At 32.4% G+C, this 17,674-nt stretch overlaps 1 protein-coding gene across 6 annotated transcripts in view; it reads right to left on the bottom strand.

Moving 5' to 3' along the window:
* LOC127730989 (POU domain, class 6, transcription factor 1-like) overlaps positions 1–17,674 on the bottom strand; it is a 44,537-nt gene that overhangs the window by 11,700 nt on the left and 15,163 nt on the right. For 4 of the 6 annotated variants that reach the window (XM_052239691.1, XM_052239689.1, XM_052239690.1 and 1 more), the window contains exons 3-8: positions 15,218–15,413; positions 12,441–12,572; positions 10,209–10,370; positions 8,498–8,622; positions 5,384–5,567; positions 1,996–2,173 (exon numbers count right to left, since the gene is read on the bottom strand). In XM_052239691.1, coding sequence (XP_052095651.1) covers positions 1,996–2,173; positions 5,384–5,567; positions 8,498–8,622; positions 10,209–10,370; positions 12,441–12,572; positions 15,218–15,413 — 977 coding nt within the window. The remainder of the gene's footprint in view (positions 1–1,995; positions 2,174–5,383; positions 5,568–8,497; positions 8,623–10,208; positions 10,371–12,440; positions 12,573–15,217; positions 15,414–17,674) is intronic. The other 2 variants (XM_052239692.1, XM_052239693.1) reach the window with 2 other exon arrangements.

Below are 17,674 nucleotides of genomic sequence, written 5' to 3'. Positions count from 1 at the left end.
AATTTGATGAAAATCTTTAAAAACAAAATGCATTTGATATTGAATATACCAAATAAACTTTTTTATAGTCCTCATTATTGTGACGTAAGGGGACCTTATTTCATCTGGCTTTTATCTGGCTTTCCCATACATTTTAAAATCAATATGAAAAACCTAGACTTAAAAGTTGAAATAAGTTTAGTTTTGTTTGACTCTTTGAAGTCAGAACATGATTTGACCTGTTAAAGTCAGTTTACAGAACAAAATTTCCAATCAAAACTAGGTCTTCTTCCTCTAAGCCCCCCCCCCTCATTATTGTGACTTTATTATTGGGTGTCTTTTATCTGTTTTCCCCATACATTATTAAATGCATATGACAATGCCAGACTTAGAAGTTGCAATAATTAGTTAAAGTATAGTTTTTGACTGACTCTTTGAAGTCAGAACATAATTTGACCTGTTTAAAACAAAATACATTTAAATATTGAATACACCAAATAAACTTTTTTATATAATCCTCATTATTGTGACTTTAGGGGACCTTATTTCCTCTGTTTTTTATTTGGCTCTCCCATACATTTTTAAATCAATATGACAATACTAGACTTAAAAGTTGTAATAAGTTTAGTTTTGACTGACTCTTTGAGGTCAGAACATGATTTGACCTGTTAAAGTCAGTTTACAGAACAAAATTTCCAATCAAAGCTAGGTGTACTTCCTTTAATCCAAGAAAGTCCTTGCTTTCAGACTGCTTCTGAATCTGCCATTTTCGAGTTTATTATTTGATAAATTTTTAGAAACAATTAAGTCAAATGGTTATTTATTTTAGGGGATCTTAACATATATTTCCTGTGTCTTTTATCTGACGTTCCCATACATTCATTTAATATCATATGGCAATGCCCGGCTTAAATATTTCAATAAATTTATTTTAGTTTTGGACTGACTCTTTTAAGTCAGAAAATACATTTAATATTGAATATACATTTAATATTGAATATACCAAATAAACTTTTTTATAGTCCTCATTATGGTGACTTATGGGGACCTAATTTCCTCAGTCTTTTATCTGGCTTACCTATACATTTTTAAATCAATATGACAATACTAGACTTAAAAGTTGTAATACATTTAGTAAGTCAGAACATAATGTGACTTGTTTGAGTCAGTTTGCACAACAGTATTTACCTCAATGAAATATTAAAATAATAAATGTTTTGCTCTTAATACATTTAGCTTAAAGTGGATGAGAATATATCTTTTATTAACATAGTCTTATCCTGAATAAGTGTCTTGTTTTTCCTTGGAAGATTTGAAGTATTGTCATGTAATGTATCCAATATTGTATTTTGTAAATCTTTTGATATTCAGAAAATTGTATGATCCTTTTTTTCTCACCTGGTTTTTCTTTGTATTTTGAAATAATTGAAAGTGATGAGATAAATATATTATGTTTAGATTCTGGAAAGGAGAAGGTATGATGTCAGATGAGCCCCACTTTTTAAAACTCTTTAATTCGAAACTAGTAATCACCATATTTTTATGGAGATTGATAACAAAGTGGTAGTAATGACTGCTTCAAATCAGAACAAAAATGACCTCTCGAAGTCAAAATGCATTAAAAAGGGGCATAAATCTTATTAGAATATGAAGATATTAAGTCACAATATTTTGTGCAAAATCTGACCTGTGGAAGTCATTTTATGATAAATTAAAGTCTGACATAAACTGACCAGTACAAGTCATATTCTGTTGAGTGCAAGAAGGGAGACAACACTTACATCAAATTATATCTGACCTATGGAAGTCATTTTATTCTGACTTGTTTATGTCAGAGCTCTGACTGTTTTAAGTTATAAATTGTTTGACATTTTGTCATGCCAGGGTCTTTTAATGCCTCATTGCAGTCATACCATGATTCCCTATCATTTACATATACCCAATATATCCTTTTTATTTTATTTATACACATTTTATTCATATATTCAAAGCATGTTCCTCATTACACATGTTTACCTGCAAATGGCTGACTGACTGTATGCAGGTCCTTCTGTAGCACTCAATGCCTGACCAACTTGTGTCTGCGTTAATCCTAACGATAACCTTCGGATTTTAAATTGTTTGGCAAATTCTTTAATTTCATCAAGGTTAATACCATCTACTGTTGTACTCTCAGTAGAGTTACCTACAGTATCTGAAATATTTAAATGTACACATCAAGAGGTAAATTACAGATATGTTCCACTAGTTCTAACCACAATCCTGTCCTCTTTTTCTAGATTGTGGCATTTAGGGTTGCCACTTATCACTGTACTGTTACAATCAATGGATGGCATTAGTCACACAGGAACTGCTGACCCTTCCAGAGCACTGGTGGGGTTCCTATTGTTCAATCTTTAGTTTTCTATGTTGTGTTTGTTTGCAATGTTGTTTGTCTTTTTATCATTTCATTTTTATCCATGGGGCTCATGGTGCTGTCAGTTTTTATTGGACTCATAATTTTTTATTGTCCACTTGGCATTTTCTCTTTTTATGGAAAACTACCTTAAACCAAAACTTGAACATGATAAGGGATGGACAGATGGACAGACTGGAAACATAATGCCCCATACTTAGGTAGACAGAGTATAATAAAATGCTTCGCTGGGGCGCAGCTTGATACGACCGCAGAGGTCGAACCCTGAACAGTTGGGGCAAGTATGGACACAAAATTCAAGCTTGATACAGCTATGACTTTGGATTGTCATTAAATATTTGACACAGCATAGGTTTCTGACACAGAATGAATGTGGTGTAAGAACTGGAAAAAATTTAATTTACCTATTATGGTGGAATATCCATAAACTAAATTGTTTGTTAATTTCAATATATCAAAGAATATGTAGAATTCAATGTTTGATGTAATGTAATAAAGTTGAAATTTGGACCGTTTTTGTTCAATGTGGACCAATTTGGTAACATGTATAAATAATCAAAAATCTAAATACATGGGAGCCCATTTAAATACATCATAAAGGTATTAAAATAGAAAGTGACATCATAGTCATGGCTAAAAATAAACAAAAATCCTTAATCAGCAACATTTAAAGTAATATCTAAAAATAAAATTCCTTTGTAACCATAAAAGCCCATTTAAATACATCATAAAGATATTAAAATAGAAAATGACATCATAGTCATGGCTAAACATAGCTAAAAACCCTTAATCAGCATCATTTAACAGTAATATCTAAAAATGGAAATTACATCATAAAGGTATTAAAATAGAAAATGACATCATAGTCATGGCTAAAAATAAACAAAATCCTTAATCAGCATCAGCAACATTTTATAGTAATATCTAAAAATAAAATTCCTTTGTAACCATAAAAGCCCATTTAAATACATCATAACAGATATTAAAATAGAAAATGACATCATAGTCATGGCTAAACATAGCAAAAACCTTAATCAGCATCATTTAACAGTAATATCTAAAAATAAAAATTTCTTTGCAACCATAAAAGTAAAATAGAAAATGACATCATAATCATAGCTAAAAATAAACAAACATTTTTTTATTGGCAAATTTTAAATGGAGTTTATTATACTAAAACAATAAATTTGCAACCATAAACATGATAAAACCCCATTTAAACACATCATAAAAGTATTAAATAATTCAACTACATCATAAGGCTATAAAAATAGAAAATGACTTCATAGTCAAGGCTAAAGGTAAACAAAAAACCTTCATCAGCAAAATTTTATATTGGCAAATTTCCAATGAAGTTTATTACACTAAAATTGTTGGCAAATTTCCAATGCATTTATTAACAATAAAGTTATTGGCAAATTTCCAATTTACATAATTTAAAAGCAGTGTAGATGAGATATTTAAATGAGTTTGAATTACCAACCTTACACTGCTTTTAAATAATGTTCTTTACTCAATTATTTGTCTATTAAAATGGAAACCCTTGTTTTTTAACCTTTTTTCCCCTTATTCCTTAAACATTAGAGCCATAACCCCCCCCCCCCCCCCCCCCCCCCCCAAAGCCAATTATTACTTTCCAATGTAACTTAAATTTCCAATATACATAATTTTAAATTTCAATTCCTCATGATATATAACCGTATCATTATTATTTTCTTTCATATATAAATCTGAAACAACCATCTTTAAATGGAAAATTTTAAAGAAAAAAAAAGGAAAAAAAAAAATCCTACCTCCCACACATTTTTTCAACCCCCTTTTGATTCATCATCCCCCACCTCAATCACAACCTTCAATTTGTGGTATGGTACATTGCAATATAATTTCACAGAGATCCATACACTTGAACACAAGTTTTTGTTGCAAACTAAAAAAATCCTTATTTTTGACCAATATTTGGCCCCTTATTCATAAATGTTTGAGCAATTAACCCCAAAACTCAATTCCTACTTTCTCTTCGTGATAAAAAATAACTAACTTAAAATGTAAATTTTAAACAAAAAAAAAAGGAAAAAAAAAAATTACCCCTTTTTTGACCCCCGCCCCCCTTATGATTCATCACCCCCACCCCCCCTTTCCCCCCAAACCAAGCTCAATAACAGCCTTGCCTTTGTGGTATGGTACCTTGTAATACAATTTTAGAGAGATCCATACACTTGAACACAAGTTATTGTCTAGAAACTAAAAAATGCTTATTTTAAACCCCTTTTTAGGCCCCTTATTACTAAACGTTTTGGGCAATTACCACAACACTCAATTCCAGCTTTCCCTTTGTGAAATGGAACCTTGTAGTAAAATTTCAGAAAGATCCATACACTTACACACAAGTTATTGTCATGAAACTAGAAAAATGCTTGTTTTTTGCCCCCTTTTGGCCCCTTATTCCTAAAATTTTGAGGCAATTAACCCCAAAATCAATCCCAGCATTGACCCTTTGTGATATGGAATCTTGTGGTACAATGTCAAAGAGATCCATATGCTAACACACAAGTTATGTCTGGAAGTTACAAAAATGCTTATTTTCGGCCCCTTTTTGGCCCCTAATTCCTTAACTGTTGGTACCATAACCCCCAAAATCAATCCCCACCTTCCTATTGTGGTATTGAACCTTATGGTGAAATTTCATAGAGATCCATTCACTTAAACTAAAGTTAGAGTGCGAAAACCATTGTGTATTCGGACGACGACGACGGAGACGCCAACTTCATACCAATATACGACCTCAAAATTTTTTTGCGGTCGTATAAAAATTGACTGCCTTTGATGAATGAAATTCCATCACTCCAGAACATTTCAAAACTAATTAAAGTTAAAGACAACCTCTATTCATGCACCTTATCATTATGTAAACATTTTAAAAGATCTGTGAGAGAAAACATGGACTTATGTTTTTTAATTGTATTATTAAAACAACTGTTGTTAACTTACGTGGAAGTAGTTGACTGACACTCGGTGGTAAACCATCAATGGTAGATGTTGATGTGGGACTTTGTGATACTAAAGATAATCTCTTTGGTGTTGTCGGAGATGACGTCTGTCGTGACTGACCGTTCATTGATGAATGTGAGGACGATGAAGTGACTGTAGGTGTCAATGTCAATGGATTTAATACCTGTTGACAATAAAAGAAACTTATTGAGCAAGCTAACAAAAACATGCCCCCAATTCAATGTAAGGATGCAAGTCCCTCTTAGAAAATCAAAGGTTGTTAATTTCCATTTCTTCTGATTATCAAAAGATGTTTTATATGAATAAACTTTGAAATTAATTAAAAATAAAATGCTCCGCTGGGGCGCAGCTTGATACGACAGCAGAGGTCGAACCCTGAACAGTTCGAGCAAGTATGGACACAACATTCAAGCCTGATACAGCACTGAATTTGGATTGTAATTAAATATTTGACACAGCATAGGTTTCTGACACAGAATGAATGTGGTCTAAGAACTTAAAAATTTTTAATTTACCTATCCAAACCATATCATTATTATTTGCTTTTATATGTAAATCAGAAATAACCAATTTAAAATGGAAAATTTTAAAGAAAAAAAACGAAAAAAAAATCCCCCTCCCCCCCAAATTTTTGAACCCCCTTATGATTCCTCACCCCCAACTCAATCCCAGCCTTCCCTTTATGGTATGGTACCTTGCAGTACAATTTCAGAGAGATCCATACACTTGAACACAAGTTATTGTCTGGAAACTAGAAAAATGCTCTTTTTTTTGGCCCCTTGTTGGCCCCAAATTCCTAAACATTAAGGGCAATTACCCCCAAACTCAAACCCAGCTTTCCCTTTGTGATATGTAACCTTGCAATACAATTTCATAAAGATCCATACACTTACACACAAGTTATTGTCCTGAAACTAGAAAAATGCTTGTTTTTTTGCCCCTTTATGGCCCCTAATTCCTAAAATTTTGAGGCAATTACCCCCAAAATCAATCCCAGCCTTCCCTTTGTGGTATGGTACCTTGCAGTACAATTTCAGAGAGATACATACACTTGAACACAAGTTATTGTCTGGAAACTAGAAATATGCTTATTTTTGGCCCCTTATTCCTAAACGTTTTGGGCAATTACCCCCAAACTGAATTCCAGCTTTCCCTTTGTGATATGGAACCTTGTGGTACAATGTCAGAGAGATCCATACACTTACACACAAGTTATTGTCATAGAACTAGAAAAATGCTTGTTTTTTGCCCCTAATTCCTAAAATTTGGAGGCAATTACCCCCAAAATCAATCCCAGCATTCCCTTTGTGATATGGAACCTTGTGGTACAATGTCAGAGAGATCCATACACTAACACACAAGTTATATCTGGAAGTTACAAAAATGCTTATTTTTGGCCCCTAATTCCTTAATTGTTGGTACCATAACCCCCAAAATTAATCCCCACCTTCCATTTGTGGTATTGAACCTTATGGTAAAATTTCATAGAGATCCATTCACTTAAACTTAAGTTAGAGTGCGAAAACCAATGTGTCTTCGGACGACGATGACGACGACACCAACGTCATACCAATATACAAATTTTGGGGTCGTGTAAAAATCTAACTGCTTGTGAGTACTGATAGGGTAAAGATTGTTTTCATTGTGCAATTTGTGAATTTTTAAAAATAACACTGAATTGTATTTTGCTAGGCAAGTTAAAAATTGGAGTTGGATTCATCTTCCTTTGTTCATGAATATACATTTGTAGTTGAACATATTTTATAACAGATTCATACACCATGCATTACTAATGTAATATTTAATAAAAATAAATGGGGAATGTGTCCATGGGACACAGATGATGCCCATGCTTGCATATAACGTTATAAAGGGACATAACTCAAGAACTGTAAAAATGACACTACCCAAATTTGTACTTGATCTGAGTTTTGTAGTAGTAAGCATTGTTTTTAAGTTTCATAACATTTATTTGAGGCAAACTTCAGTTAGAGAACAGAAATGAAAAATTCAGCAATTTTTCCATTTGTAAAGGGGCACAACTCTAGAACAGTAAAAGTGACGCCACCAAAATTCAAATTTGATCCGTGTTTTGTGGTAATAAGCATTGTGTATAATTTTCATAACATTTGGTTGAGGCAAACTAAAGTTAGAGAATGTAAACCAATTTTGGGACGTACGGACGCAAGTATGTACGTACAGACAGACGGACAAGGGTAAAATTTAATGCCCCCTCCGCTACGGCGAGGGCATAAAAATGTTTTCTTGACAAGTATGGTAATTCAAATACACATCATATTGTAACTTAAATATTAAAGTATAAAATATCATCAATAAATTGCATGACATTGACTGGATAGGATCTAAATAATGATTACTTCACTGCACTATTTTGTTTGAACTATCAAAGGTAGTGATAAACCTTGGAGATATAGCTATCAAGTCAGTACCATAGGGTTATGATTGCATTTTCTCGTTTGAATTGTTATACATTTGTCATTTGGGGCCTTTAATAGCTGACTATACAGTATCGGCTTTGCTCATTGTTGAAGGCTGTACTGTGACCTATAGTTGTTAATTTCTGTATCATTTGATCTCTTGTGGAGAGTTGCCTAATTGGCAATCATACCACATCTTATTTTTATATTTACCCAATAAAATGACAACTCGGCAACAACAAAGTGATCTCATTGACCAATGGATAATAACAAGTCAAAAATATCATACCCTCCACAACTTACTTGCTTGGGGAATAATTATAAAACACATATAATTTGGGAACACATTTTGTGCACAATGCTTAATACTTTAAGTATGCGCTAAGAACAAGCATACCAATATCTTATGTTTTGCTTGTTTCAGTATTCTAAATGTACTTAGCATTGAATTATCATTTTGTGTATAAAATATGGCATGTCTATAACTGGTAATAAGCATTGTTTTCCAATCCTAATAAAACTGTCATATTGTAATGTTTACGTAATTTTTTTCAAAATAAATTATTGTTTACACTAACTGTAATTGAAATGAAATTGCTGTATCAGCTATTTAGCAACAACTAGTAATTGTCCTCTATAAAGAATTTAGACCTACCTGCTGCCCTAAAGCAAGTATCTGACTTTGAGCATTAGCTGACAGCAGTGAAGGAAGGTTACTAAGCTGACTGGCTAATCCAGCACTCAAATGATTATGTAATGAATTGGATGACTGACTGCTGCCTGCAACAAAAAATAGAAAAAAACAATAATCATCTATAGTAATGTGAAAGTGTCTTTATTTGTAGAAATAACACTGATTGTTTCTCTGGTCACATAATGTTTGCAGCAAAATTACAAAGCCAAACTTGAATATTTCATGCTCCACCTTAAACTACTGTTCAATAAAGGGTCCCTTTATTAATTTTTAAAATGTAAGACCAAAATATCTGTTCACATTCCATAGAATACAAGCCTGGCATGGGATCAAACCTACAAATCCTGCATAGGAGGTTCATATTTGACAAGGATATTTCTGTTAATTAAGTACATTAGAAAGTTACACATGTTATAAAATGTGAGATACTTATAATTTTTGTAATTTTTTGTCAAACATTTCCCAGGTCACATAATCATACAATTCACAACTTGGAAATGACCTGCGTTATTTTAGAAAACATATATATATATACACTTCAAAAATCCTCCACAAAACATACTACTACAAATACTGTCATTGATTTTGTAAGTTTGAAACTGCGGTTCTCTTCACAAAGGCAAAGACTAGCATATCAAATGTTATTCTGTCCAAAGTCACTTGCTATACTTATTGTTAGAGTATACCAATATCTGTTTGTTGTGTTAAGCCTTGTATATTATTAATCTAACACTGACTATTGGAATTGACATTGATATTTTTAAATGGATGTGTTAAGTCTGGCATACTCACTTTTGGAATTGACATTGAGATTTAACAGCTGTGTAAAGTCTGGCATACTCACTATTGAAATTGACATTGAGATTTAACAGCTGTGTAAAGTCTGGCATACTCACTTTTGGAATTGACATTGAGATTTAACAGCTGTGTAAAGTCTGGCATACTCACTATTGGAATTGACATTGAGATTTAACAGCTGTGTAAAGTCTGGCATACTCACTATTGGAATTGACATTGAGATTTAACAGCTGTGTAAAGTCTGGCATACTCACTTTTGGAATTGACATTGAGATTTAACAGCTGTGAAAAGTCTGGCATACTCACTATTGGAATTGACATTGAGGTTTAATGGCTGTTTTAGTCTGGCATACTCACTATTGGAATTGACATTGAGATTTAATGGCTGTTTTAGTCTGGCATACTCACTATTGGAATTGACATTGAGATTTAACAGCTGTGTAAAGTCTGGCATACTCACTATTGGAATTGACATTGAGATTTAACAGCTGTGTAAAGTCAAGCATACTCACTATTGGAATTGTCATTGAGATTTAACAGCTGTGTAAAGTCTGGCATACTCACTATTGGAATTGACATAGGGGTTTAATGGCTGTGTAAAGTCTGGCATACTCACTATTGGAATTGATGTTGAGGTTTAATGGCTATTTTAGTCTGGCATACTCACTATTGGAATTGACATTGAGGTTTAACAGCTGTGTAAAGTCTGGCATACTCACTATTGGAATTGACATTGGGGTTTAATGGCTGTTTAAAGTCTGGCATACTCACTATTGGAATTGACATTGGGGTTTAATGGCTGTGTAAAGTCTGGCATACTCACTATTGGAATTGACATTGGGGTTTAATGACTGTTTTAGTCTGGCATACTCACTATTGGAATTGATGTTGAGGTTTAATGGTTGTGTTAAGCCTGGTATGTTGGCTAAATTTGTTGCTATTATCTGACCATTGGATGTTGTCAATAACTGTATCTGCTGGTTACCACCTGTTGCCAAGGAAACAGGAATACTAATAAATTGTTGTTGGCCATTGCCTGTTAAAACAATGTTAGCATGCCTTAAGTAACTAATTACACAAGAGGTTTATTTTTATAAGCATTGTACTTTTATTTAAAACTAAAATATGTTGTTATATCAAAGTAGAAAATAAAATTCTATCTGGTAAAGGTTAAATTGTTGAGATATCAATATAAGAGATTCTTGAGTGTATATTTAAAGTCCAGGACACCTTCCATTTACAAGAAAATTCACTATTCCTGAATGGAGCACTGTATAATGTGGACAAAAGACTAGGATTATTCCTGAATGGAGCACTGTATAATGTGGACAAAAGACTAGGACTGTTCCTGAATGGAGCACTGTATAATGTGGACAAAAGACTAGGAATCAGAAAAGAAAAACACTTGTAGTTTTGGATGGATGTCAGAATTCACCTCTACTATCCAACATAGTTTTGATGCTCTTAAGACCTAATGATTTCACAGAAATCCTTTTTTCCTTTTACAATTGCAAGATTGTGAGGGAAAATAAGCTGTAAGAATTTGATGTTATGGTGTCCATTAATTAGCATATTTCATTTGAAAAGCACACTCTTGCTTTTTAAACACTTTGTTTTATAGGGATTTCCAATGCTTTAAAAGAAATGGGAACCAGATCTATTCAAAAAGCTAGACAAATTTAACACTAACAAGATGTACTGTGAGCTATTGCTCCCAAGTTCAATGTTGTTTACTTAATGTGACCAAAATTTCATATACATGTGTAAGTTTAAGCTATCACCAAATAGGCAATAGAACATCATGGAACTGAAATTATGTCACATTGTATGGTTTAACCAGACAAAGCTATGACATGATACCTTGGAGATAAATGTGACAAACATTTCATATCTGTACATAACATTTTAAACAAGAATGCACACATTGTCGTGCTAGGCATACCCCACTAGTTATTCAAAGTCTCTGCAAACAGGAAGCAGATGTCTGACAACTCTGAAACATGCTCACATAATACAACTCATTACTGTTACGCTTCTGACCAAATAATATGATATCATTCTGTTCAGTAGTACTAGATAAATATGTGACAATTTTATTTCTTTAGCTCATTCAACATGTTGAATAATTCAAAGAATCAGTAAATAGGAATTAACTGTATGATAGATTAAAAAAAAAAGCTCAAAGGTTACAACTTATCTGTATCAAGCTGCAGTCTAAATATAATTCATTTGGCTTTGTATTACCTGAGAAAAGTGCCTCAGAAATATTTGTTGGACGAACAGTAGAACAGACAGAGAGGAACAGATGGAAGGACAAGGTTAATTCACTTTAGCTCCTACTCCTAGAGCATGTAGAGTAAAAGTATTATGTAAATGGACACATGATGGAAGGAACTGAAAAAGTGTCAAACACTAATGTATTCTCAGATAAAGCTTGGTGCCATATATCATGTATATGAGCTATGACTTGTATTTTGCTGAGAAAAACGCAACAAAATGTGTCACAGACTGACAGATTCACAGACAGAGGTTAACCAGTATACCCCCCTCCTTTGGGGAAGTGCTATAAATATCTGTTTTAAAAAACTGCATAACTATAAACTTCAAGTTGTGATGATATATTTTTTTCCCTTTAAAGAGTAAAGAATCTATTTACAATAATTTGTCTTTCATCTTAGATTCAATAACAAAGTTATTGTTATAGGTTTAAGTGATTTAGCATGTTTAGAGCTTGCCATGTGACATCATGTAGTCCTAATCGTTGAATACCAAATTTTGACATCTTTGGCTGTCTTGTGTTACCCCCACATCTACTATTATTCAATAAGCAGGAAAATACTAAAATAAATTATTCAAATTTATGACTAGAAAAGTTTGAAAATATCTAGAAATATTTGCTAGCATTCTCAAAACTGGTTCTTCAAAAAAGCTATAGTATTCATACCACAATTTGTTTTTTTTTTTTATTTTTTTCTCTCAAATTTTTCTTCATAACTTAAAGTGAACAATTTGTATATACTTTTCAAAACACTTTTTTACAAAACCAGTTTTGAACACATATATCACTATGACAACACAAAAAAAGCGGACACAACAATCTGCTTACCAGTAGAAACTGGTATCAGCAGCTGCTGAAGACCTTGTCCTTGAACAGACTGACCTGTAAGGAAAAACTGTGGTGCTGCCACCTGTGGCTGACCAAACAAGTGAGAAGGACTAGACATTGATGTAATTGCACCTACAATTAAAAATATTCAAATACATTACAAGTACTTCAACAAAGTCAACAGATAAAACAAAAATATAGGTATCGTAAAAAGGCTTTATATTGGTGCAGTTTAAAAGTCTAAGTCTGGGAAAATATTTATCAGTTGAACTGCCAGTGTATGCACTGTTATACTACTGTCTTTGGTCAGGGGAAGGGTTGAACACTTAAAAACATGTTTTAACACACCCCTCCCCCATTCTTTATGTGCCCATTCCAAGTCAGTTACCAATAATTCAATGGTTGTCATTTGTTGTTGTCTGTCATATTTGTTTTTCGATTATTGTTTTTTGCATAAATCAAACTGTTGGTTTTATCTTTTGGTCTATTTCACATACTGTAAAGCCATGGCCTTTAAAGCTGACTATATCACATGGGCTTTGCTCATTGTTGAAGTATGGTGACATATAGTTGCTTACATCTTTGCCCTTAAGTTTCTAGTTGATAGTTGTCTCATTGGCAATCAAACCACATCTCCTAATTCTAACAGTTTGTCTGTATTCAAACTTAAGAAATTTCAATTTAGCCAATAGGTCTGCAAATTATGTCATTTCATTGTTTAAGGTCTTCTGAAGAGTGTGTACATATAATAATCCTACAATATTTTTTTATATTTTATTTCAATATTAAATCATGTTCTTTTCATCTATATTCATTTTGTTTAAACATTGCATGATGAAATAAATGAACAAACTTTATTTTTATGTAGTGGTGTTCTGATTATAGAAAGAGTGCACACACTGAAATGTTTACTTAAGATTGAATATTGAAAGTCTGTAATATAAAGGTTTTACTACAAGTATCACATAAACTTAACATTATCAATGGATTATCTCCATGAAAAAGAGATGTGCCAAAGCTAATACAACAGCATACCAAATATCATTGACCTACCACTCATGGTTCCCCATAAACTGACCTAATTATATAATCACAAACTAAAACATTGTTGACACCGCCGTCCTGACAACAGAAACAGCATACCTATGTCTCGCTTTTTGACTCCGTCAAGGCGAGACAAAAATTGATAAAAGTAAATAAAATTCTATTAAATGTTATTTTTTTATGAAAGACTTTTGACACCTGTTTGAAAATGTATGGAATGCCTCTAAAAACTCGTGATATATTCATTTAGTACACATGTACACCAGGGCTTCCAAAATTATTTTTAGCCAGCCGGACATTTTATTTATTATCCCGATTTTAATCCCTTAAGACTAAATAAACAAAAGGCAATTATGGTAATCAGTTGCCGAGTTGGCCATCCCAATGATTGACATTAAAAAAAACGATATTAAATTTTCTTTGATTCAAATTCGAAGTTCTGACGTAAACTGTTAAATTAGTAGTGCATCATTCGAAGTGTGCAACATCAGCGTACTTATATCTGCCTTAGACTCTTTATTTGTGCAAAATAACGTTGTCAAAAACTTTACTTTCGTTTTTATACCAGATGTTATCTTGACAATGGTAAAACATGGACCAGAGACGGATACGTAAATTCCGTGTACGTTTGCAAAGCGTGAATGAGTGGAAGTAGCTCTTTCTACGTTATTTCTTCTAGAAAATATTCGAAATAAACGTGAGATAAAGGTATCAATGACAATTTAAGCATTTTTCGAAGAAATTAGGATGCATAATTAAATTTCACACCTGCGCACATGCGCACACGTGTACTAGTTCAAACAGAGACATGTCTCTAGGTTCAAACAACGTGGTAATGACGATTTTTCATTTTCAACTTTTTAATTTTTTCATCAAATCATATTTGTAAACGTATTTCTGATAATTTAAATCTTTTTGACTATATTAATTAGATGCAAACCGCTGAAATGTAAGAAAATAACTTTGAACAGACCGATCAATGTCCGGTTCAAAATAGTTTACCTGTCACCTGAACAGGTAAATTTCAGCTGTTTGACAACTAATTAGCCTTGATTAAAATGAGAAGGTATTAAAGTAGGGGTTGTTTTGATAGTACTTAATGATCATGTCACTTTTATGACCGGAAATGTGTGGCTGTTAAAGGCAAAACGGTGGGTCAAAAAGATCGCGAATTATGTTAAAATGACCGTCTCTTAAAGCCTTGAAAACTAAAAAGTAGATGACCGTTTCATGCTTTGCCCAGCCGGACTTTTACCGGACATTATACAAATGTCCGGCATATATGACCGTTTTGGAAGCCTTGATGTACACACATTTTTGATGTACAGTACACTGTATTTATGGATCTGTTTGTTTGGGTTATTCTACTAGTATACTATAATATGACATCCACAAGAATTATGTAAGGAAAAGTGAAACTAAATTCCTATATTATTTGCATCTAACTTAAAAACCCATTATAATTGAAATTCAAATTGGATTATGCTATCCAATTACTCTGATCAACCAAATGTAATGGTCACACCAATTCCCAACACTATTTCTATGGATGATTTTCTGAAATCAATCATTTGTTTTTATTATCAAACTTTGATATATATACATAAATGTATGAAAAAAATAATATCTACAATAAAAACATATTACATACAGAGCAAAATGGTGACACTCTTTAAAATCATCATAATTGATGTTAGTACTTCATGTACTTGAACATTGCATTTTCAAATTACCATTATCTGATTTGCCATCACCATGGGATGGTGAGTCTGTTGCTGATGGAAGATGGGACATAAATAAGTGATCTGTTAACCCTCCAAGGGCACTGGTTGCCATGGATACTGTAGGCATTGAAATGGTTGGCATGGTGAAAACTGATGAAACAGTTGCCAATGGCGACTGTGTACTGGTTGCTGAGAGCATAACATCCTGAAAATAAATAAGAATATGTGTAGTTCTGTGATACAGACTGGACATTTTAAGGGTAGGTAACTTTAATCATTACAAGACCTTTTTTGTACAGCTTGTTTCCATTATACATTTAACAAAATGTAACATCTAAATACACCAATCACTTCATACTTTTATAGTGATTTCTCTACATAATTTTAGAATGATCTTTCTGTCCTTAGCACAAAGTGAGTTTTATTCAGTTACTTTTATAAACATAAGATAGTAAAGATACTTATAAATAACTATCTTAATTTTTTCTCAAATGTTTAAAAATTATATCTTTTACACCTTGACTTTCATTTTCTTTTTTGGTACTAGTACAATTAATTGATAACGTAAAAAAAAAATTCCATGACATTTTTGGATGGACCAACAGACTAGATGCTCATATTTTCAACATTTATATGCCTCGAACTTCTAAGAGTTTAAAATCATGCTAAAATTCTGTACTACCCCTCCCTTCACGTTGGGTCTTCCTCAGAATGCAATTTGGCCTCTATCCATGTGTATTTATACTGGTAAAATTCCCAAGTTGTGTCTCTATGAGATGAAACATAGAGATCATATCTGGGAACCAGAAGGTAAACAAAACAAAATATCTATGAATATTATATATCTCCCCAAAAGAGGTGTGGTTTGTGAAACAACTGTTTTTACAAAGTGCAACCTAAAGGGGAAATAACTCACATTTTTAGCTGATGATTAGAAGTGATGGCAGCACATTTTTTTAGCATTTCATTATATCCCTCTAAACAGGACCTTTACGTGTAATCAAATCCAAAACACTTTAGAAATTCAATATTGTCAAAATTTTCTTGAGCAGAAATCTCTTAACTATCTATAAAATGTAAATCTACAAAGAAAGTCTTGGGTAACAGAGACATAATGTCATGGAATAATCAATATTTCTCTTGTCAAACAACAGTTTCTTATCTTATTAGAGAGCTTTAATTTACTGCCTTAGAAGAATTATAGATTTGGTAGGATCAATACTTCAGCTTTTTTACAATGGACACAAAACTCAATTTCCTTTTCACATTAACTTGATGAAAACAGTAATGAATATAAATCTTGGGCTATTGGATGAAAGCAAATTCCTATTTGTCTTCAAAAGCAGTTAGGGCAATCTGGTAAAAGAAATAACAGAATTTCATTCATTTTATGTAAAATTCCATCTGCCTGAATCTAGTTAATTGGTACTATTTTATTGGTCTATGAAGCAATAAAGAATGGCTTGCACATAACAAAACATAAATTTACTATGTGAAATAAGATTTTTTTATTTGAACCTAAATCACTTTATTCAAGAATTAATGTGCATTTAGACCAGTAAAACAGGCTTTGGAAGTCTGTCTATTGATTTCTTTTGTGATTCTTACTTAAAAGAAATTAAAAACCTTAAACTGCATCTATAGGTTTGATTTGGTATGAAATTGATATAATTAGAGCACAATGCTGGCCAGTAATTTAATTTGTGTCATGAGTCTGTTGATAAAGTGTTTTGTCGACAAAAAAAGCATCAACTTTGCAGAACGAAAAAAGAAGATCTGTGAGCTATTAATGGAAGTTGATGATGAATGTATACATCCATCCATCATCAACTTCCATTAATACTCACAGATCTTTTTTCGTTCGTCCAGTAAAGTTGATGCTTTTTTTTTTTAGTCAACAGACTCATTACACAAATTAAATTTACAATCTACAGCTTAAAATTTATAAATGTACATTTATGGACTTGGAGCAATGTCAAAATATTACAAATACATCAATAACTTCTCCAAAATAAACATTGCAAACGATAATAAGTCATAGTAACTGTAATGCAATAGATAAAGGATTTACTGGACCAAATCTTAACCAAAGATAGATCCAAAGTCCATTATGAACTGAGGAAAACTTTAATGTTTTTTCCATACACTCTTCTTGGTTATGCATCCTTTTACGTTCTGGGACTTTAATTTTACTGACGTCAGTTTTTTTACCTGGCAAAACAATAATTTTATGGCTTGTGTATAAATTTGCGGGGATTATATTTTTTTTTACAGGAAAACATTTATTTCCAGCAAAGGGAAATAATCAGAAGTTTGTGTATAAAACCTTTACATTATATCTTTTCATTGAACAAATTAAATTTGCTGCAACTGCAAAATGGATTAGCCAAAAGTACATAATACAAGCAGACTGATTTCTATAGAACATTCAATACTGTGTATAAATGAAAAAGTTATAAGTGTACC

The sequence above is a fragment of the Mytilus californianus genome, unplaced genomic scaffold, assembly GCF_021869535.1.
Source record: "Mytilus californianus isolate M0D057914Y unplaced genomic scaffold, xbMytCali1.0.p SCAF_2, whole genome shotgun sequence".
Taxonomy (NCBI): Eukaryota; Metazoa; Mollusca; class Bivalvia; order Mytilida; family Mytilidae; genus Mytilus; species Mytilus californianus.
The sequence above is the reverse complement of the archived record's forward strand: the minus strand, read 5'-3'. Positions and strand labels throughout refer to the sequence as shown.